This window comes from Pezoporus wallicus, unplaced genomic scaffold, assembly GCF_028554395.1.
Source record: "Pezoporus wallicus isolate ANWC-B61680 ecotype Strahan unplaced genomic scaffold, APGP_CSIRO_Pwel_v1 contig_3710, whole genome shotgun sequence".
Classification (NCBI taxonomy): domain Eukaryota; kingdom Metazoa; phylum Chordata; class Aves; order Psittaciformes; family Psittacidae; genus Pezoporus; species Pezoporus wallicus.
Window position 1 is genome coordinate 192,806 of NW_026640315.1, and position 22,612 is coordinate 215,417.

General features: G+C 58.4%; 2 protein-coding genes across 3 annotated transcripts in view; one reads left to right on the forward strand and one right to left on the reverse strand.

Annotated features, from left to right (window-relative positions):
- The first annotated feature begins 283 nt into the window (after positions 1-283).
- GRIN2C (glutamate ionotropic receptor NMDA type subunit 2C) lies at positions 284-14,964 on the forward strand. The gene is made up of 13 exons (XM_057418600.1): positions 284-771; positions 4,702-5,125; positions 6,787-7,382; positions 7,798-7,912; positions 8,574-8,785; positions 8,877-9,045; positions 9,388-9,541; positions 10,741-10,866; positions 10,944-11,173; positions 11,351-11,511; positions 11,998-12,185; positions 12,700-12,932; positions 13,289-14,964. Exons 2-13 carry the CDS (start codon positions 4,718-4,720, stop codon positions 14,627-14,629), a joined length of 3,933 nt encoding a protein of 1,310 aa, XP_057274583.1. The 5' UTR covers positions 284-771; positions 4,702-4,717; the 3' UTR covers positions 14,630-14,964.
- A 3,998-nt stretch (positions 14,965-18,962) lies between these two features.
- The window catches only part of TMEM104 (transmembrane protein 104), a 41,885-nt gene continuing 38,235 nt past the window's right edge, over positions 18,963-22,612 (reverse strand). For both annotated transcript variants that reach the window (XM_057418378.1, XM_057418379.1), the window contains exon 9: positions 18,963-21,616. In XM_057418378.1, the coding sequence (XP_057274361.1) occupies positions 20,856-21,616 (761 nt within the window). In that variant the 3' untranslated portion in view covers positions 18,963-20,855. The remainder of the gene's footprint in view (positions 21,617-22,612) is intronic.

The window sequence follows — 22,612 nt, forward strand, 5'->3', positions numbered from 1 at the left end:
CCCCTTCTCGCTGTTACCGATGGGGACCCTGGGGCTGCCCTACACTGAAAGGGGGGCAGCGGGGCTGCCCAGTCCCCATGGGTTCAGTTAGCAAAGGGCTGGAATATACCCGGGGGGGGGGGGGGGTGTGGGGGTGTGGGGTGTGAGTCCAACCGCAGCCGCTTGCGCTCCTCCAGCTCTTCGTTGGGCTGGGGGGGCTGTGCCGTTACGCGGTGGGTTTCGAGCAGGAGGGCGAGGGAAGGGGTGGGTTTATTGTCCCCCGCCCTCCCCAGCGCTGGGTGCCGGGGGAGGCGGGCAGGGAGGCTCTGCCCGTCCCCCTGTCGTTCCCCCGCCGTCCCCTCCCCGGGGCTGGCGGCCAGCCCCGAAGTTGCGGCGAAGCGGGAGGACGCGCGTCCTGTCCTTCCCCCGGCCCGCAGCCAGCCCCGCCGGTACCGGGGCTGGGGGGGACGGACATGGCTGCCGGGGCCCAGCGGCCGCCGAGACACCTGCTGCCACCGGGCCCCCCCCCGTGCGCACCCGCTCCGCTCCCTCCTTCCCTCGCTCCCGTCCCTACCTCCAGCCGCCGCTGCAGAGCCGCCGCCGCCGCCGCCGCCAAGGACGAGCCGGGACCGACGGCGGCCGCTGGACCCCCCCCGCAGCCGCGGCGGGGCCCGACCGTGCCCCCGGGGGCTGCCCCGGAGGAGGAGAGCGCTGGGAAGAGCAGAGCCCGCGGTGGGACGCGCAGCCCCGCCGGAGCCGCGGGGGATGTAGGCACCGAGCAGCGGCGGTCCCGTAAGTACCGGGCCCCCCGACGGGCTCTGCCGCCGCCCCGGCACCACCGCCAGTAACTTTTAGGGACGGGGTAGGGGGTTCTGGGGGGGGGGGGTCTCCTGGCTGCTTCCCTCTCCCTCAGCCTCCTCCTGCATCCCCATCCCCGCGAGCTCCCGCTCCCCGTCCGGGCAGGGGATGGGGATGAGCCTTAATTCTCTGGGCTCTGAACTGGGGAGGGTTTTGGGGGGGTGGGAGGCAGGAAAAAGAGGGGAGACCCCTCTGGGTGCCACCAGCCCTGTGTCCCCCCCCCTCCACCTTGCGTAACCCAGCGGCAGGCAGGACACTTGGCGTTTATTTTCGGTTAATCCATATTCGACCTTTCTAAGCTGCGTTTCGGTGCGTGCGTGTGCGGGGCCCTCGCCCCAGCCCGCAGCCCCCAGCCCGCAACTGTTGCTGTCGGAGGCGCGGGCGAGGAAGAGGAGGGCGATGCTGGGTGGTGGCAGATGAAGGTTGAAAGGAGACGGTGTTTGCCGGGGGCTGTGAGTGCTTCTCCCTCCCGAGTCATCCCCCCTGCGTGGAGACAGGGATGGCGACGAGTTGGCTTTGGAGGGGTGGGGGGGCTGTTGGTGCTTTTCCTCCTTTTTGGGAGCTCCATCGGGGTGTCCTTGCTCCACAGGGTGTCCCCATCGGGTCAATGACGAGCCCTGGCACAACCCTGTGTTCCTCCTGGTGCTCCCTGTCCTCCTCACACGGTTCCCATCACATTTGGGTTTGCTCCATCCATCGGCAGCAGCTCCCCCTCCCCTGGCGCAGGCTGCGCCTTCCCTGTGGCTTCAGGCTCAGAGGCTGTTTTGGGGGATAAGGTTTCTCTTTCTGGAAGGGTATTTTGCATTTTGGGATGTTTTCACTTCCTTTCCTGAGGTCAAAATATCTGCATGAGCTCTCTCCCTCTCAGAGCAGGGGAGAGAGGTATGGGTTGTTTGGTGGATGGATGGATGGATGGATGGATGGATGGATGGATGGATGGATGGATGGATGGATGGATGGAAAAAGGAGGCTTAACATTAAGAGCAAACTTTCCCTGTTGCATTAAAATGTCGTTTCAGAGGGTGATAGGAGGTAAGGGCTGGATCAGTGCTTTAAGAAGGAGGTTTCTGTGAGTGGTCCATCAGGTGAAGCTGTGCCTAGGAAAGGGGTTAAGCTGCTCAAAACTGCCTCGATGCAACAAAACCCAAGTGCCAAAGCCATGGAGCAGCCCTGGGGGTCTCTTCTGGTGCCTGGGGAGGCTTTTGGGAGGCAGCATTGCCCAGGGCCACCTTCCTCCTGCTCCAGCCTGTCCGCTGTCCCTTGGCCTGGCTGGAAACCCTCCCTTTTGGGAAGGCCTTTTCCCAAATTCCGCAGTGCTTGCTGCAAGGGGTTGGATTTTGTTTAAAGTCCATGGGGGCTTTGCTGCCTTGTGCTGAGCCTAGGAGCTCTGGTAGTAACGCAGGGATGGGCTCGGTTCCTCCTTTGCCTTCACCACTTACCTGCCATTTGCCTTCTGTGCCCTCGCCCCCCAAAACCCCACATTTCCCTGCACCCCTCTAGCTTGTTCTGGGAAAAATCCATGCTGGAAGCGCAGAGTTGGCTCGGCTGGAGGAGCCGTCTGCTCTTTGCATCCCAAATCCAGCCATATTGGAGCAGCCCTGGCTCTGACCCGTGCATGGAGCCCCTGCCAGCTGCGGGCTCACTGGCCCCAAACCCCTCCATCCTCCTCTGGCTGCAGCAAGCAGCTCAGCTCTGGCCGGTGGCATCGGATTCCTGGGAAAGATGGAAATCCATTCCCCTGGTTGTCCCAGCAATGGGATCCCTGAGCGATGGGTTATGCCCATGCCCTCCTGCCGTCACTCTTCCATTGTGAGGGATGGGGATGCTTTCCACCTGCGGCTTGGTCCAGGGGGAAACCAGTTTGCTCAACCCTGTTCCCAGTTGCAGCCAGGAGCAGAGCAGCCCCTTTGGTGGCAGTGGTCAACCCCTCAGGAGGGGTTGTTACTTGGTGCTAGAAGAGGCTCCCCAGTTGAGGAAGAAGAGGATGAAGGCATGGGATGGGTGAAGTGCCACGGCTGGCACAAGTAAACCCGATCAGGGCTCGGAGTATATTTAAACGTCCTTGAGGAGGGCTCAGACTGGCAGAGCTGCCGGGAGAGCAGCTCTGTTTGTTTTGGGTGGTGTGTTGCTCCCCTTCCTCTCTGCTCGGGTATGGCTGATGCCGGATTCCCGATGAATTATTTATCACGGGACTAAAAATACTTGGGAATTCGCAACGAGGAGCAGGCGGCGCGGGCCGCCGTGCCACTGAGCTGGCCGTGCCGGAGCGTGGGACGCTGCCAGCATGGCATGACTCACCCGCCACCCGCTCCAGCCAAGGGAGATGGCTGTGGCCATCGCTGTGGCCTCGTGGCTCCTGCGGCTCGGCCAGCTGTGGTATGGGGCAGTGAGGGGGATGCAGCCAGGCAGCGTGAACCCCCCCTGGGTGCTGGTGGGTGCTGGGGGCCGATGAGCCCCTGCTGAAACCTGTGTGGTTGAATGAGGTGCTGCCTGGTGAGCGCTGGTGCCTGGTTGGGTGCCTGAGCCCTTGTGGTACCCATCGGATACAAAAGGGGGACATGGGGGCTTGTGTCCCCTGTCTTTGCAGAGGGACGGCCCTGGTGCTCAGATCTACGCCTTGCAGAGCTCTCTTGCAGGGTGCCCAGTCCTTGGGTTTATTTCTTGCATTTTTAGTCCAACATGCTGGCACAGTGCGCTGAAGGGATGTCCGTCACTGCGGCATGGATCAGTGCTGGGGTGCAGGTCCCTGGGGCATCCCAGAGCCCGAAATCATCTGGGACTTGGTAAGGGGCTCCTCTGGCCGTACCGAGGATGTGTTAAGCAACAGCAGCTTCTAATTGCAAGTGACGTTTCTGAGCACCAGCTGGCATCTTGCTGCATGGATGTTGCTGGTGCCACCGCAGAGGGCTGCTTATCCCTGTCCCCACTGCTCAGCATGGCACTGGGGTGCTGGCTTTTGGGGACAGTGGGGCTCAGAGGGACTTGGATGCTCCTGGCTGCAGGTCTCACTGTGGGTTGGTTTTGCTGTTGGGCTCTGACAAGGGATGAGCTCCAGCACAGGGATGCATTACTGTGAGCAGGGATGTGTCACCCACCGCTGTGACTATCACCCGCCTGCAGCTGGCAGCCACAGTCATTGAGGAATTAGGGACCTGGTGGGGGGGGGACATGACCAAACACCCCCTCAGAGCCTGGCTCTGGGGGCCGCCAGCACAGATGCAGTGTGGTTGGTGTCCCAGGTGGGCAGGCACCAGGACAAATATAGTCAAGAAGAGGGAAAAGCAGCAGGATAGTGTCTGAAGGGGGAAACTTGGGAGATAAGGGGCCAGGTGGGCAGTTAGGCTGGGATTTGGGACTGCAGCAGGGTGATGGGCAGGGGACAGGCAGAGGACTGGCTGCCTCGCTGACTGTGGTTTGCAAAACCCCAACATGGGGGTTGCAAAACTGAAACATCTCTCAAGGGCAAAGCCTTTAAATATTGAAAGTGGCTGTGAGCTGTGGAGAGAGGCACAGGGAGCTGCGAGCTCCTCCTGTCACCTCTCGCTGCTGTCTCCATCCCTGGCTGAAGGGGCGATAAAGAGCATTGCAGCAAGTGGTGGCTTTTGGAGAGGGTGATGGCACTGGGAGGGGGACGGTGGTGGTGGGATGGGGAAGAGGTGGTGGGTAGGGAGGAGCAGCTGGGAAGGGTTGGTACTTGGTGGTAGCAGTGGGTACAACCCTGTGGTCATTCCTCCACCACATCCAGCCTCCAAAGGATGAGGGTTCCCCTTTCGTCCTGCTTCTGCCCCGGGTGCCGGGGAGGGCTGGGGTGAGCAGGGTGCTGGTGGGCATCCGGATGTAAGGGGCTGTGTCCCATCCCGGCAGGGACGCGGTGGTGGACATGGGCAGAGGGCCGGCGCACGCTCTGCTACTGTCCATGGTGCTGGGCTGCTCGGCTGCCTTCTCGGACCTCCTGCTGCCGGGCCTCGAGGAGCCGGTGGTCAACGTGGCCGTGGTGTTTGGGGGCACCTCCTACCCCCTGCACATTCGCACCCGCCTGAGTCCCCAGAGCTTCTTGGACATGCCCCTGGAGATCCACCCCATCACCGTCATCGTCAACAACACCAACCCCAGCAGCCTCCTCACCCAGATCTGCGACATCCTCACCAGACACAAGATCCACGGCATCGTCTTTGAGGACAACGTCGGCACGGAGGCTGTGGCCCAGATCCTGGACTTCATCTCCTCCCAGACCCAGGTCCCCGTCATCAGCATCAGCGGGGGGTCTGCTGTGGTCCTGACCCCCAAGGTGAGGCATCTGCTGTGGGTTGCTTGTGCTGTGGGGTGAGAGAAATGGGTGATTAGAGAGGGGTGGATGTGGGATGTGAGATGCTGGAGGCAGAGGAGCTGCTGGGCTGCATCGTGAGGGCTCACAGGCAGGATCAGGCAGTGGCTGCAGCAGCGTGGTGGGACATGGGGGAGACTTCAAAGAGGGGCCCAATTGATGGGACATGGGAGAGAACTTCAGTGCCCTGTGGAGGGGCCTTCCCTGGTGTCCTGCTTCCCATCCCCTCCTGCTGTGCACACCATGGTTGTGGCACTGGGGCTGCCAGGGCAGTGGCAGGGTTGGCACATCCCCATCCTCCTCCTTCCCCACATCACTGGGGTTGGATCCAGCCCTGCAGTGGCTGGGCTGGTGGCATGGAGAAGCCTCTCTCAGCTTCGGTGCCCATCTCAGGCACCCCACAGGCCCAAGCAGGATCTTTGGCTTCTCTGCTGCCTGCTGGCATCAGGCACTGTCACTGTCACCTGCCTGCTGGGAGGTGTTGGTGGCAGCGAGAGCTGGAGGGCAGGCAGCGATGGTCTGTGACACAGCTCTCCTGGGGAGGGGATTTGGGTTATATCCTCTTGGTTGCTCCTCTTACCCTCGGCACTGGAGGGGTCCTGGTGCTGGTTCCTTCCATGGCAGCAGCCCCTGGGCTGGAGATTCTGCTTCTCCTTAGGGCACTGGGTTTATGCTCTGATGGTGCAGAGGTTTTGGGGTCTAAACCCCCTTCCTGCACTGCCTGGTGCTCCTAGGCCAGCCTGAGATGCTGCTCATTGTGGCTGGGTGGCGGCTGGGTGCAGGGAACTAAGGTGGGTGCAATGGACCTGGGTAGGTGCAGCAGGCTTGGGTGAATGCGATGGGTTGAGGTGGGTGCAGTGGACCCAAGTGAATCCCCAAGCAATGGAAAAATAGCCATGGTTTTGCTGAGGTCTGGATGCTTTCCTGCAGCTTTCTCCAGGGTTTGGGTATTTTGGGGTCAGTGGAGGGACCTGTCTGAAGGCTCAACCTCCTCCTCTTCCCATGGATCTGAGGTCTCCAGCATCTCCCATTCCCATGTGGTGGAACCGCCATCCCCATTGGGAAAACTACTTCTCTGGAGATGGGGGGGGGTTTGAGCGGTGGAACCCCACTGCCTGCACACGACCTTCTGCAAATGCCGCTCACTGAATCATTTAAGACAGAATCAGATCAATTAAGATTTGCTAATGAGAGGCCAGATGGTGGGGGAGGTGGGGTGGGAGGGAAGGAGCCTCATAGGCTCTGGTAGCAAGCAGTGAGTTGGAACTGTGATGGGGTTTACACTCCTGGCAGAGGCTTTGCCCCCCTCCCTCCACTGGTTTAAGGAGAAGTTGCTGGTCTCCTTTGGAGGATGGATGAGGTTTTGGTTGACAGAGATGAAGGAGAGGTCATAGGGCTTGTTCCTTTCCATGGGATGCAGTTCCTTGGATCAATCCCATTCTGGGTGTCTCCAGCCCATGGACCATGCCAGTTCATGGCTTCCTCAAACCCTTCATGATGGCAAATTCAAGGTAGCTTGCATAGGTGCAAGAGACCCTGGACCATGGTTTCCATGGAGAAAATGGGCCTGGACTATGGTCCATGGACCTGAACCATGGAGCAGCTCTTGACCCCTCCTCCTGCAGGAGCCCGGCTCAGCATTCCTTCAGTTGGGTGTCTCCATCGAGCAGCAGATCCAGGTGATCTTCAAGGTGCTGGAGGAATACGACTGGGGCTCCTTTGCCGTCATCACCAGCCTCTACCCAGGCTACAACATCTTCCTGGAAGTCATCCGCTCCTTCACGGAAGCCAGCTACTTCGGCTGGGAGCTGCAGGAGGTGCTCACCTTCGAGATGAGCCAGGAGCGGAGCAGCTCCAGGACGCAGCGGCTCCTGCGCCAGGTCGATGCCCAGGTCCTCATCGTCTACTGCTCTCGAGAGGAGGCCGAGTACCTCTTCACCATGGCGGAGCAAGCCGGGCTCGTGGGGCCAGGCTATGTCTGGATCGTGCCCAGCTTGGCAGTGGGCAACATGGAGGTGCCGCCCGCCTCCTTCCCCGTTGGCCTCATCAGCGTGGTGACGGAGAGCTGGAAGCTGAGCCTGCGGCAGAAGGTGCGGGATGGGGTGGCCATCATTGCCATGGGGGCTGCCAGCTTCTTCCGGGCCCATGGCTACCTCCCGGCAGTGGGACGGGACTGCCGGGCTCCTGCCGGGACCACAGCCACCAACAACAGCTTCTACCAGTAAGGCTTGGGACACACTGGGATGAGTGGGGAATGGGGAAATGGAAGGAGAAGGGGAGGAGGAGGATGGAGCTGGTGGGCAGGGGGATGATGATGCTCACTGTGAGCTGGTGGCGCACACCCCTTGGCTGGTTTTCCCTTGCCTTTTCCCATGCTCCTCTGTCCTCCAGGAGCTATGGGGATCTGAGAGGGGGTTCACAGCTCTGCTCTGCAGTGCAGATGTGGCACCTCAGGGCTAATCTGTCCAACCTCAACCCTACAGTGATCCATCCTTGGTGCCTCCTTGCTGGCAGGGCTTTCTCCAGCTCCCCGCTGCCTCTTTCATAGGGGCTAAACCTGGTTCCCAGCTCTCAGCCCCATGTCTCTAGGTGGGACCCATGGCAATCAGGGGCTTATTGGCTCTGTGTCTCACCAGGCACCTCCTCAACGTGACATGGGAGCACAGGGACTTCTCCTTCAATGAAGGCGGCTACTTGGTCAGGCCCACCATGGTGGTGATCTCGCTCAACCAGCACCGGCTCTGGGAGATGGTAGGAGCCCAGCCCCCCCAGCATGGGCACATCATTTGGGGTGGCCGGGCAGCATGAACCTGGGGCCATGCACAGGCTGGGATCCGAATATGGGACAGGTTATCCAATGGCTGGTACTCATGGTGGCATGGTGGGGGTTGTGACACTAAAGCTCCATCAAGAACTGGGGATTTTGCCTGCAATTTGGCTGGAAAGTTCCAGAAGAGGCCAAAATGCAGCTGCCCACCTCTGGAGAGCAGCAGCCAAACACCTCGACCTGAAACAAGCTGTGCAGAGAGGGGTTTATTCCTAGTTTAAAAGTATTTTGGGTGAAAATCGGGCAGGTTTGTGCTCACCTAAGCCTGGTACTTGGGGGCCAAGGAGAAACAGCTCACCCCATGGTCAGTGATTGTGTGTGGGGAGGGATGCTGAGCTGGGTCTCACCATGGTGTTCAAAAACCATGTAGATGAGGCCCTTAGTGACATGAGTTAGTGGTGGCCTTGGCAGTGATGGGGTAATGGTTGGGCTTGATGATCTCAAAGGTCTTTTCCAACTTGGTTGATTCTATGGCTGAACCTAATGGTGTGCCAGGACAAATGAGCCTCAAAAGCATGGGGAGGATGGACACGGAACCTTGTATGCCCCCATAGCCCCTCACCAGGGTGATGTGCACTCTCCCAGGTGGGCAAGTGGGAGAAAGGCATCATCCACATGAAGTACCCGGTGTGGCCCCGCTACGGCTCCTTCCTGCAGCCCGTGGTTGATAACCGCCACCTCACGGTGGCCACGCTGGAGGAGAGACCCTTTGTCATAGTGGAGAACACGGACCCCAGCACCGGGGTCTGCGTGCGCAACACCGTGCCGTGCCGCAAGCAGACCAACTCCTCCCAGAGGTGAGCAGTGAGGACGGAGCTCCCTGTCGCGTCCATGGGGGCACTGAGCTTCTTTGGTTGGTCCGATCCGTCTCTCCTGGTGTGGTTTCAGTGGTGATGGCCTTGTGGATCCCTACACCAAGCTGTGCTGCAAGGGCTTTTGTATCGACATCCTGAAGAAGCTGGCCAAGACGGTGAAGTTCTCCTACGACCTCTATCTAGTGACCAACGGCAAACACGGCAAGATCGTCCGCGGGGTCTGGAACGGCATGATTGGTGAGGTAGGGGTGGGAATAGCTTGGAACCCACCTTCGGCCTCTCTGGGGGGTAACACTCACTTGGGGTTTGCCCTAGTCTTGGGTTTTCCTGATGGAGATGGGGTCAGGGTGTCTGCGGTAGGGCTCTGGGCTCGGGATGAGCTTGTGGGCAAGGCTTTGTGGAGCACATGGGGATGGAGTCAGCTAAACATTGACACTGTGTTTGGGTCACTGGGCAGTTCAGAACCTAATGCATTGTTTTAAAAGACAAAGGTTAAGGCTGGCAATGCTGGAGATGAGGCAACGCCTGATGGGAGGTGGCCTGCGTCCCTCTGCCCGTCCCAAGACCCTCTGCCCCTTCTGCAGGTGTACTACAAGCGCGCGGACATGGCCATCGGCTCCCTCACCATCAACGAGGAGCGCTCCGAGATCGTGGACTTCTCCGTGCCCTTTGTGGAGACCGGCATCAGCGTCATGGTGGCCCGGAGCAACGGCACCGTGTCCCCCTCTGCCTTCCTGGGTGAGCCCCATGTCCCCTTGTCTGTGTGTGTCTCTGTCTGCAGGCTCATCCCATCCCTTCTGAGACATGCAAATTGGAAATATTGCTTCGGTTTAATAACTTTTAAGTAAAAAAAGCTTAAATCAGGAGGGAAGGGGATTATGCTGCTGCCTCTGGGGCTTCCTCCTCCCGTTGCCTGAATAATCCTTTTATTATAGAGGCTGGGATCGGTGGTTTCCTCCCCTTCATTACCTGTGTGCTGGAGGGAGGATGGGGACGTAGGGGAGGCAAGGAGAGGATCTGCTACCTCTGAGCTCTGCTTATGGGGACCCCTTTTGCACCACCGTCACTGGAGCTCGTGGTTAAGGCAGGGGTAGGAAACCAGAGCTCAAAGTTCTATTAAACGAGCTTTCAAAGAGCAAAGCTGCAGCCTGGGAAGGAGGAGACTGGCCAAGGTCACCACAAAACTCAGCCTCAGTGCTCGAGCAGGGCTTGAGGCTCCCGGCAAGGGCATGGTGGTGGCAGCTTAGCCGCAGCCAGGCTTCTGCATAGGGAGGATGTGGGTACCAGGGATGCTATAGGGCATGGGGCACATCTTCCCCTTCCTGTCCCTCCCCATGCCGACCCTCCCCTTGGAGCAGGGGTCACCTTCATGGAGGGGACACACGGAGCATCCTGCCCCGGGTCGGCAGGGCTGGGGCCCGTGGTTCCCTGCCTCTCCTGCTAATGAGCTGCATCCCCATCAGGGGAGGCCTCTCCTCCCTGACAGCAAAGGACACGCTGACAAATGGACCTCGGTGGCTGCATGTGGAGGGCTCGGCTGCAGCCCCAGCGCTCCTGCTGCACCGTCCCAGCTCATCCCAGGCAGGCAGGGACCTGCTGCCCACCCTCAGCTCCAGCGGGGCTGGTCCCATATGGATGAAACCCATGATCCCATGGGAAACCCTCCTGCTGCTGAACCTGGAGATGGGCAGCTTCTCATTAGCATCTCCCCGCTGCTGAAAGCCTGATTTTCCTTACGCAGGGAAGCATGGCTGCATCCCCACTTCTCACAGCATCCCCCTTCCATCCTGATGTCCTATGGATCTGCTTGGCCACGACACTGCCTTCTTTGAGGAGGGGCAATATTCAGGAGTCCCATTCACCAGGGCAGGCTCTGGGGGTCCCCAGGGGGCTGTGGGGTGTCCTGGGGGGCTGATGGAGTCCTGCTTGCCTTGCAGAGCCGTACAGCCCAGCCGTGTGGGTCATGATGTTCGTGATGTGCCTCACTGTGGTGGCCGTCACCGTCTTCGTGTTTGAGTATTTCAGCCCCGTTGGCTACAACCAGAACCTCACCAGTGGCAAAAGTGAGTTGGGAGAGGTGGGAGATGGGCAGGGGGGCTCATTACCATCCAGGATGACTGCGGTCCCTTTGTCCTTGCAGGGCCTGGAGGTCCCACCTTCACCATCGGCAAGTCAGTGTGGCTGCTGTGGGCTCTGGTCTTCAACAACTCCGTGCCCATCGAGAACCCCAAGGGCACCACCAGCAAGATCATGGTGCTCATCTGGGCCTTCTTCGCCGTCATCTTCCTCGCCAGCTACACCGCCAACCTGGCTGCCTTCATGATCCAGGAGCAGTACATCGACACGGTGTCGGGGCTGAGCGACAGGAAGGTGGGGATGGAATTGGGGTGGAATCGCTGCAAAATAATAGGGTTTTTGGGGTGGAATGAACTTGGGGGCGTGCGCACATCACTGCTGGGCATGGGTTTGTGGATGGCTGTGGGGAAGGGGGACAAGGCAGGGACATGGACACTGTGTGATGCTGCTCTTTGGGGCTCCCCACTGCAGTTTCAGAAGCCGCAGGAGCAGTACCCCCCTTTCCGCTTCGGCACCGTCCCCAACGGCAGCACCGAGAGGAACATCCGCAGCAACTACCCCGACATGCACACCCACATGGTGAAGTACAACCAGCGCTCCGTGGAGGATGCCCTCACCAGCCTCAAAATGGGGTATGGCTCCTCCAAACGGGGTATGGCTCCCAGAGCTAGAATACAGCTCCTTCACATGGAATACAGGACCCCCAAACGAACCAGGCTCCTTGGGATAGGGTATGGTAGTCCCAAATGGGGTAGGGCTTTCTCAGCTGGGGTATAGCCCCCCATAAGTGAAATATGGGCTCCCCAGGATGGGTACAGCTCTCCCAGATGGAGTATAGCTCTGTGTAGCTTCCCTGCATGAGGTATAGGCCCCCCCAAAGAGGGTACAACCCCCTGCAGATGGGTACAGCTTCCTGCAGCTCCCCCCACATGGGATACAGCTGCCCAGGTTGGGTGCTTCTCTCCAAGCTGGGGCAGAGACCCCCAAAGAGGACACAACCCTTCCAGACGGGCCACAGCAATCCCAATGGGGTAGAGCTCCCCCGAAAGAGGCACAGTCCCCCAAAAGGTCTTCCAGCCTTTCCCCCCCCCTCACTCTTCCTCCCATTGGTGGTGCAGGAAACTGGATGCCTTCATCTATGATGCGGCGGTGCTCAACTACATGGCGGGCAAGGATGAGGGCTGCAAGCTGGTGACCATCGGCAGCGGGAAGGTGTTTGCCACCACGGGCTATGGCATCGCCCTGCAGAAGGACTCACGTTGGAAGCGGGCCATTGACCTGGCCCTGCTCCAGTTCCTGGGGGACGGTGGGTACCGGGGCGAGATGCTCATTAGCCCCGTCCTCATCATCACCCCAAATCAACCCAGGGACCAGGGCTTTGGTGCCCAGGCCCTGTGCAGCTTCCACAGCTCCTTGGGGGATGCTGCCAAAGGACGTTCTCCACCAGCTACTTTCAGGGGATATTAAACCCAGCAGCGTCTCTCCAGCTGGGTGCGGGGGGGGAACATTCCCTCTGGAGTCCCTCCTCATCCTGCAGATGGCCATGTACTAAAGCAGAGGGTCAGGAGAAGCCTGGGGAGGGGACAGTGTGCGTGGCTGGCTGGCATGGGACAGAGGGCAGAGGAGGATGAGTGACTGGTGGGATGCTCAGGCCAAAGGCAGCAGCAAGGACTAGGTGATAACACCTCCAGGGACTTGGGGATGGCTTTCTCCTTCTCCAGCCATGGTGGGGTGAGAAAGGGCATGGGCTGTGCTTGGGGAGATGATGCCCAGGGATGGGTGTTTTCACCTCTCCCACCACTGTTCACGTCTGGCCCCAGGTGAGACCCAGAAGCTGGAGACGGTTTGGCTGTCTGGGATTTGCCAGAATGAGAAGAACGAGGTGATGAGCAGCAAGCTGGACATTGACAACATGGCCGGGGTGTTCTACATGCTGCTGGTGGCCATGGGGCTGAGCCTGCTGGTCTTTGCTTGGGAGCACCTCGTCTACTGGAAGCTGCGTCACTCTGTCCCCAAGTCCCACAAGCTCGACTTCCTCTTGGCCATCAGCAGGGTGAGTGATGCTGATGATCTTGAGGGGCCCAAATGTCCTCCTATGAAGTCACAGGGATAAACATCACCCCTTTGACCCACAGGGGAGGGACTGGAGATGTTTGTGCTGATGTGAGCTCTTGGTTGGGGAGAAAAGGCAGGGTTTGTGGAAAGGGCTTAGCCCTGGGAATGACCCCACATCCGTATCAGTATCCAGGGGGAAAGGAGTGCTGGAGGATGATGTCACCTCCCTGGCAGTGCTGGGGATGCTGAGGAGGGCACATCGGTGCCATCAAGACATCTCAGCACGACGTCTCAGCTCGGCAGGGTTGGTGCATGACCCTGCTGATGTTGGGGTGTCCCTTGTTCTCTCCATAGGGCATCTACAGCTGCTTTAACGGGGTGCAGTCTCTGGTGAGCCCTGGGCGGGCGCCCACACCCGATGTCACCGCCAGCTCGGCGCAGGCCAACGTGCTGAAGATGCTGCAGGCGGCCAAGGAGATGGTGTCGACGGCCAGCGTGGGCAGCTCGCTGGAGCACGCCACCCGCACCATCGAGGACTGGAGCAGCCGCAGCGAGCGCCTCCAGACCACCTTCTCCCTGAGGACACCCCAGCTCGTGGTGCAGAACAGCACCAGCACTCACCGGGCCCCTTCCTCTGCCCCTGAGAGGTTGGAGAGAGTCTACGCACCCATGGGTGCTCCCCTGGGGCTGCCGCTGCCGCAGCCCATCCCCGTGGACTCCCGGCTGCCCAGGGAGGAGAAGTGGAGAGGGACGAACAAGCACGTCCCCCGCCTCCTGCACCCCCTGAAGTTTCGGGGGGGCTGTGCAGGGGATGGAGCCCTCCCGGGTGTCCCCCATGTCCCGGTTAAGACATCCCCAAGGGAGGATTTTGGGGAGCAGATGCTGGTGGGGAACCATATCGGGGCTCCCCTGCCGCCCCCTACATCCCCCAGGGACCTCCCACCACCGGACATCTACAGGGAGCACAGGCGGCCATCGGGGCTGCAGAACCCGCCCCGGCTCCAGGGGGACGGGGGCCAGGGGGGCTCGGGGACGCTGCCCTGGCTGCTCTCAGCCGCAGAGAAGAGGCAGGAGCTGGGCAGCCCCTTCCCGCCGCCGTCCTGCCCTCACGGAGCCTTCCCCAAAGCCGCCAGGACTCGCAGAGCCAGGGGCGAGCCGGATGCCGCAGCGATGGAGCGGGAGAAGCCGAACCGGCGGGCGGGCGGGGAGCGGGGTGGGAAGCGGTGCCCGGGGGCTCTGCGCCGCTGCGGGGCTGCTCCCACCTCCCCATGCACCGGCATCCCCGACCTCTTCCCCGAAGCCGAGCCCGGCTCCAACTGCGGCTCCCGCTGCTCGCAGCCCTCGGGCCGGCTGGCACCGCGCTCCCCCGCCGCCAGGCTGCCGTCCTACCGGGAAGCCTGCCGGCAGCCCCCCCGCGCCACCGGCACCTGCATGAACTCCTACCCCAGCCTGCACCGGGGGCACCGCTCGCGGGGGTCCCCCCCACCCCGGGAGCACCCCAGGGTGCCGGTGGGCTGTGGACGGGGCTCGGGGCGCTGGGACGGCGGGTGCCGAGATTGCGGGGGGCGCGGGGGGGAGCCGGCCTTGCTGCGGGCAGCGGGGACCGAGCGGAGGGAGCCGTTGTGCCGCGGGGTGATGAGTCCCTGCGCCGGCGGGGCCTGGCGGCGGGTCTCCAGCCTGGAGTCGGAGGTGTGATGGGGGGACAGGGGGGTGTGCGCACCCCTCTGCCTGCCCTGGGCCCGGGGGGTCCCCATGGGCCAGCCAGCGGCTCCCGGCCGGGGCTCCTGCCTCCCGGGATCCTGCAGCAACGGTAGCGGGATGCTCCAAGCGGCTCGGCGGGTCCCGTGCGCTTTGAGGGGGGGGTCAGAGGAGCCTGGCAGGGGCTGGCACACGCTGGATTGGGCGCTTCCCGCAGGCAGGAATGGCATCGGGGACACTGAACTCATTGCCACCGTGTTGCCGTCATTTGGGTTCATTCAAAGGACTTGAAACACCATTTGCCGGTCATTAAAGAGACATTTTCAGCCGGCTGAGGACCCTTTGTCCATCCTCCAGCGATCACGGAATGGTTTGGGTTGGAAAGGACCTTGAGATCATCCAGTTCCAACCCCCTGCCATGGGCAGGGACACCTCACACTAGACCGTGTCGCCCAAGGCTCCGTTCCCAGGGCTGCCTTTGGCTTTACCCTCTGTCCTGTGCACCTCTTCTTGCTCATGTCCCTTTACTGCTTAGCCCTAGCACAGGCTCATCACGCTGGTGGCAACTGCCCAGAGGGAGCATCAGTCAGTGCTGAGACTGAAGCTAAGCACTGAAGCCGGAGTCACTGCACCCTGCTCAGGTACTGGGGTGCTGGCCACAGATGGCTGTGAGCTCAGGTCAAAGAGTGATGCTCCCGTGGCTGCAAGCCAGCAGCCCAGCAGGGATGTGTGGTTGGGAATGAGGAAGGGAAAACAATTCCTCCCACATTCCCAGGGCTGATGGAGCTGTAAATCAGGCACAGGGGATGAGCTGGGGTTAATTCTTCTCTTGATGTACATGTCTGACACAGCCCTTTCCCTGCTGGGCTGGTGGGAAGCTGTCAGAGCAGGGCAGAGGGTTTGGGGAAGCAGCAGCCTTGGCTTTGCCGAGTGGTACCAGCCCCATTCCAGGGCCATGCCGGGGTGATGCAAAGCTGCTCATGGAGATGCCAGCCCTCATCCTCTCCTCCCAGCTGGTTCAGCATCACCCGCCTGGATGAACATCTCCCCAGCAAGCTGCTCCAAAGCTCCATCATTTCCCCTATTTCAAAGCAGCTCTGGGGTTGCAGCAGCCACCAAGCAGCTGGGGCTGGTGACAACAAGGGGACCATGGCAGGATCTGCTCCAGGACACCCATCCCTGCCCCAGGGATGGCTGCAAAGCCCCAGGGAGGTCAGGAAGGGCCTGGCCACGTGTGAAAGCTTTGGCACCGTGTGTGTGTGTCCATCCATCTGTCTGGGGTTAAATCCAGCCCGTTCCCTCCCCATCCCCCAGCCCGGCTCCATCACACGCGGGTGCTGGCACTTTAATTCCTTTATTTATCATTGAAATTGTCTCTTAATTGCTTTGGCAGCCCCTCTGCAGCCTCGCGCCGAGGAGAGAGGGGCTGGTGTATAAATAAAGGAAAGAAACAAGTAACCCTGGCTGAAAGCAAGGGAATGGATCCTTGCACGGCTGCCCCAGGGAATGGCACCCATTTACCTGGGGCAGATCTGCCTATCTGGGTGCCTGGATGCCCCCAGGGGGTGACAGACTGGTCCCCAGGAGGCTTTAATGTGGCCTAGGGAGCTTTTACCCCCCAAAACCTGAGGCTTTCTGACCCAAGGACACCAGTACATACAGCTGCACCTTTGGGGTCAAGCCTGAGACAGTGTTGGGGCTGGGAGAACAAAAGAGAGCTGAAAAGGGAGGGAAGAAATATATATATATGTGTATACATATATATATATATATAATTCCCAACCCACACTTTAAATTAATTAGTGATGTCCCCAGTGACTCAGCAGAGGCCAAATGGTTTTTGCCTCATGTTTTATTGAAGGGCTTTGCTGCAGGAAGCTGGGGGCAGTGAGGGACAGGGGACATGGGGGTGCTGGGGATGCTCCATGGGGATGGGTGTCAGCACCCACTGTAAGGCCAGGGCTGTCCTGGGTGTCCCTGTCCCCAGCTGCCAGGGTGGCATCTGCATAATCATCTTTACATGATAAAGGGGATGGAATACAGCAGTTTTCTCCCATTCCCGAGTGATAATCACTGTTGGGAATGGAGCTCAATGGGGCAGAGGGGAATGAGCATCCCAGTGTGGGTGGGAGCTGCATCACTCCCCTATGGACCAAGGAAGGGCTGAGCTGCTCCTGCAGCATCCCCTCACCCCAGGGAGCACCAGGGATGAATCCGCAAGGAAGCAGCAGCCTGGAAACACCCTCTGACCAGGCTTTCCAAAGCAGGGGCTGGGTAGTTTAGTGCTTAACAGGCACTGAGGGATATTTCTTTTGGGTGAAATTGTCTAATCAATCACTTTTTAATCCAGCAGCTCCGGCACCGGGGCCGCCCTGGGATGCTGCTGGTTACGTGCATAGGGAAATACAGTCAGCTCAATGCTGGCCACTGCTGCGGGGCTCAGCCCTGCCTGGGGACACAGGCAATGTCCCTCCATCTGCCAACAGCCTCTGCAGCTTCAGCACCTCCATGGCATGGATTGTTTTCACTGCCCTCATTGCTCAGCATCATAGCATCATCATAGAATGGTTTGGGTTGGAAGGGATCCTCAAAGCTCATCTGGTCCCAGTGAGCAGGAACATCTTCAACTAGATGAGGCGGCCCAGAACCACATCACGACATCCATCTGCTGAGCAAAGGAGGGGACAAGGCAGGCCAGCATGATCAGCCATGGGGAAGAGGATTTCAATGGCAAGGAATCCTATGGGGAGATGGTGGCTTGGGCGAGGGCATGTAGAGGTGGTTAAATCGCAAAGGGCCAGGGAAGTGCAATAAGGGGCCAGCAGATGCTGATAGCTTCTGGGCTCAGGACCTGACTGCCCAAACCCACGTTGGGAAAGGTGGGGAGCATCTTCCTATAAACTTATAAAGAGCAAACCGCCCCGAATTGACACACAGCCCCTTGGTGATGCCCAGCCCTTGTCCAACCCTGCCTGTCAGGCTCCATGGTTGCATTTTTCCTTCCCTGGCCATTGCTCTTCCAAATCCATCCCCGATAACCAGTTTGGTCTCAGATTTACAGCCCAAGCCCCGCGATCCTCTGCTGCTTGTGAGGTCCTTTGAGAGAATCACAGCAGAAAGTGTTTATTTCCACCATAAAGCCCTGGTTTAATATTTTACCATAAATCACACTGCGCTTTATGGTGATAATAAATTTGTTGGCAGAAAACTGCCTTTTGCAGCCCGAGGCAGTGGAGCGATTCAATTTGTTAGGGTTTAAGTGTAAGGAGCCGTAATTGAGAAGGGGAAAGTACAGATGTTTTAATTGAGTTTGCAGCTACCACCCAGAGTTGCAGGAGGCTAATAGAGAAGAGGCGAGGGTCTCCATTAGCCTCTCTGCTTGTCATTTCCCCTTGGCCTGCAGCACCATCCGTCACGGCTGCTCACTCTGGGAATAGCTGCTCAGTGCATGCACCAGAGAAGGAAAGGGGTGGGAAAAGCATCCAGACGAAACCAGATGTATAATGCACGTTTTATTGGGTTTAATCCCATTTTTGAAGAACTAATTACAGTCAGGACAAGCATCACGTGAGACTCGGTGATAATCGAGTGTTAGCGTTGATAATGGCCAAATAAAACCACACTTTCATGATGGGGGAGAAGGGGGAGCTCTTGCCCTGCGCCGAGGTCACCCAGTGTCCCCCTGGACAGCGCTGGCTCTGCTGAGCCATCCCCTTCCCTCTTTCTCCAGTCATTTTTAAGGCATTGCTATGTCACATCTGATATGAAGAATGGTCTCTCTGCCACAGAGCTTCTTTCCCTTCATCGCCCCAATTCCTTGGATATATTTGTGCAAGGACAGCGGGTTATTTGTTTAAGAAAGCACTGGTGCTCGTGAGGACCAGACTCCTCACTAAGGTACAACGGCAAGGGCTGGGAGCAGGATGTGAGCCCTCACCGTGCCACTGCATCCAAAACCTGGATTCAAGCAGTTCTTAGAGGTAAGGCCCCTTAGAAATCCCTGCCACCACCGTGCTGAGAAGGAGAGGGGGTCACCCAGGCTAGTAAGCAAAGGCACATCTTTAACATGAAGAGATGCAGGAGAGAGGGTGGATTTGCTGTCTACCTCCTCCTACCCCAGGCAATGCAGCCTGATAATAGAGGGACAGGAAGGGAGGGAGACCAAGGCGAAGGGAGGATGAGAGATGAAATAACAGAGCACAGCCCCATTCCCTGGCTGGCAATGAAATGTGGAGGGAAGAGACTGCGATGGGCGCTTGCAGGGATGAAGGCAAAGCCAAGTGCCTCGCAAAGCCTCAGCCCCCCCCATCACCCACATCTGTGCCCTCCTGCAGCCTCGCCAGCTCTCCAAAGGCTCATTTCATCAGCACTACATTCCTCTCAGCTGCCTGGCAGGTGCCTCCCAGCAATGCTGCCCCATGGATCTGCTCTCCAGCCTCCTTCTTCCTGAGACACCATCACCAGCTACCTGGAAATAACTTGTTCACTTGGCACTGAAGATGCCCCAGCAGCTTCCCCGGAGCACTTGGGGATGTTTAAAGTCGCTGCCAATGCTTAGGATCAAGCTGGAGAGGAGGCAAACAGTCCCCCAGGATCCTCTCCAAGCAGCTCAGCAAGGACACAGTAGCGGTGCTCAGGCTCAAGAGGTGCAGGGTTTTGCTTTAAAAGCCATGAAGTGTTTTTATACAGCTCCAGGTACTTGCATATTCCCACAGGAGGAGCACTTCAGGTCATATGGAAACCAGAAAGTCCTACTTGAAAACAGAGCTTGATTAAAAAGAGCTGCAGTTCAAAGCTTGCTTTAGCGAGCGGAGACACTTAATACTGCAGCAAGTGCAGAGGGCAAGAGGATCTAACATAAGCGACATGCACCTGGCTTTGAACCTGCTTTAATAAGGGGGGGGGGGGGGCTTAAAGTATTTCAGGTGGAAACTTCTTTTGAAGTTCTTCCTTTTATTAGGAAAGCCCAAAGATCTTTGCCCAAGGGCCCCAGAGCACAGCACCCAGGGCTGTGTCACTGTGCTCTGTTAGAGTTACTTAAGAGCAGACACTTACCTAAAGCACTGGCTGCTGTAGGTAACAGGCAGCCCAGTTCTCAGAGGAGCTGAACAGGACCAGCCCAAAGCCCACCTTAGCCCTGTGTTGAAGGAAAAGAAAGGGGATTCAAGCCCAGTTCCAGCAGGGTTTCAGCATCTGGGATCTGTGCTCCTGCAGGCTGGAGGCACTGCCGCTGCCTCCTGGCACCAGCCCATTCCCTTGAGTTAACACCCACCTTGTTTCAAGGCTAATTACCCAGCACAGGAGGCTGGAAACGCATCAGTGTGCACAGCCAGAGCCCCTGCAGGCCTCACACGTGTCCAGACTGGGTAATTAGCCACAGGAACTCCAGCCCGCAGGAATCCTGACCACTGGAGGTAGGGGCTGGCTGGTCCTACCAGCTCCGTGCAAGGGGTCTGCATACAGGAGCTGAGGGAAGCAAGGCTGCAGTTTCCTCTCCAGGGAGGAAAAGCTGTATCCGTGCAGGTAGGGGCATTGCTTTGGGGTCCAACTGGGGTTGCCACAGCAGAGAACAGGGTGAGAAGTGTGAATGTAAACTCCTGGGCTTGGGAAACCAGCAAGAGAGGCCAGACCCCAGCAATTCATGGTGCACAAACCGGTTAATGCCTCTAGGAAAAGAAAACGTAACAGAAAGCAGAATTACTTCCTTCTGAATTAGATCTCCTCCCACCCTCACTTCTCCCATCAACCGGCACAGGAGGTTGGTTTGAAAGAAGAGACTTGGTTCTCCCAAACCTGGGGGGTTCTGCCCAGCACATCCATGCCTCTGGGAGAAGGGACATTGTGCTGATAGGTGCAGTGAGCAGCCAAGGCTTTCTGCTCTCCCGTGTGCCGAGACCTGCAGCACACAGAGAGCTTCAACAGTGATGCTCCAACAGAGCTGAAGGCAGAACTGGCTGGACACTGGTTAATGGTGCAGGCTGCCAAGGGCTCAGCCCCACGGCGTTGAACAGCAGGGTGTGAGAACCAGGACTGTAACAAGGCTGAGTCCACTCCATCCACGCTCCAAATGGAGTGGAGAGAGTCTGTGTTCAGGGCTAACCCTCATCACCAAGCCCACAGCCTGGAAACTTCCCTTCATGATGCCTCTCCCCCATTCCACAGCTGCAGAGGGGGAGCTGAAATGTCTGTGGAGCCTGGGAGGGAGCGCGCTGCTACCCCCACATCAGAGTTTGGACTCACTCAGGACAATGTTTGCAGTCACAAACACAAAGCAAGAGAAGCCCCATATGAGCACAAACACAATCCAGAAGGTGTGTCGGAAAGGGGAGAGGTGTTTGTTAACTGTCCCACTGCCAAAGACCAGCTGCGTGTCCTTGCGACTGCAGTACGCGAGGAAAGCCGGAATGAGGTACTGGATCCCATTCCCAGCATAAGCTCCTGTGATCCCCACCAAGGACTCCAGATCGTGGGTGCAGAAAGCCACCAGCACTGGGGGAATGAGCGTGATGGCAGGAAAGACAATCCTATCCACCACCCACGGGTAGGTCCCCCCTTCCCTGTGGAAAAGAGTCTTCCAGTTGTTGCGCAGGGTCACTGCGATGATGGGGAAGTTGGTGCTGATGGTGAAGACTGGGAAGAGGCCCAGGAAGTAGCGAATGAAGGCAACGTTGATGATCTCACAGTTGGTGAAGTTGAGCGTGTACATGTCCATGAGGGTGTCGTTGCGGAAGCAGTAAATGGCAGTGAACGACAGGAGGCTGTAGAAAGCCAGGATCAGGATGTAATCGAGCAGCACGAGCTTGTTGACATGCTTCTTCGTGGAGATGGGGGTGATGAGGGATGGCAGAGAGTGCTGGCACATGAAGGAGTAGACGCACACCCCAAAGAGATTGCGGATGCCCGAGAGCTGGGCCACGGATGGGTGACCTTCAGCTTGGCCTCTGCTGATGCGGATGAGAGCCAGAATAATCATGAGGATGAAAGCTGGAGGGAGAGAGAAGGTTTGAGGTCAAGCCCAGGTCTGCACTCCCCATGATCCTCCTCCCACCAGCACCGGCACCAGCTCTCTCTCCTGCTCCACAAGAGCATCTCCTTATCTCTGGGGAAGGCTGTACATCAAAGCCAAGGTACATGGGAATTAATCACCACGTGCTAGTCAGCAGATAGGGAAATGGGCCTTTGGCAGGCATCTCCCTCCAGTCTTCTTCCCACAGAGACTCACCCTCCCACCTGGATAGCAAACAGTTGCTCTGGGCCCTTTGGAAGTGGGACGCTAACAAGTCCATCACCCTCATGGGTCTCGGTCCATAGATGCTTCTGCCAACACACCTTGGCTAAATATCACCATCTGAAAATGGCTTAGAGATGTGTGAGCTTTGACCTCTAAAGGAAGAAAAGATTAAAGCTGGCTGCAGTCAACCCACTAATACTCTTTAATGTCTGCAACTGGACTAATGCTTCCAAACCCTCACCTATGTACAGAGGCCAATGCAACGGAGCAGCAGCTACCGCCAAGCTTTGGCTGTCCCTGTGCTGTGTCAGGCTTGATAGAGCAAGAACCAGCCACCCGTTTCCCAGGCAGGAGGAACAGGCTGTCTGTAGTTAATCCCAGGGTGCAGAAGCCAGTCTGGAAGGGACTAAAGCAGCACTGAAAGACTGCGATTAAAATTCATCACTTCTAAGGCACCAAGTCTGCCCCTCACTTATGTCAGGAAAAGGCCTAACGACGTTTTACAAAGCTTATCACAGAAAAGCAATGTGCTGTGGACAAAAAGGAATCGAGGAGATTGGTCTAATGCCCTTATTTACTCTGCTGGTGGCAATTTGAGCCAGCAGCAGTTATTGCTCGCCTGTTATCCCTAGCATGGCACATAAAACCAGCAGCAAACTAATTCCGGTGTCACAGAAATCACATCAACCTGGGAAAGATGATCATCAGCTGCTGGAGTTAACAAGGAACAGGGGAACAAACCCTACCTG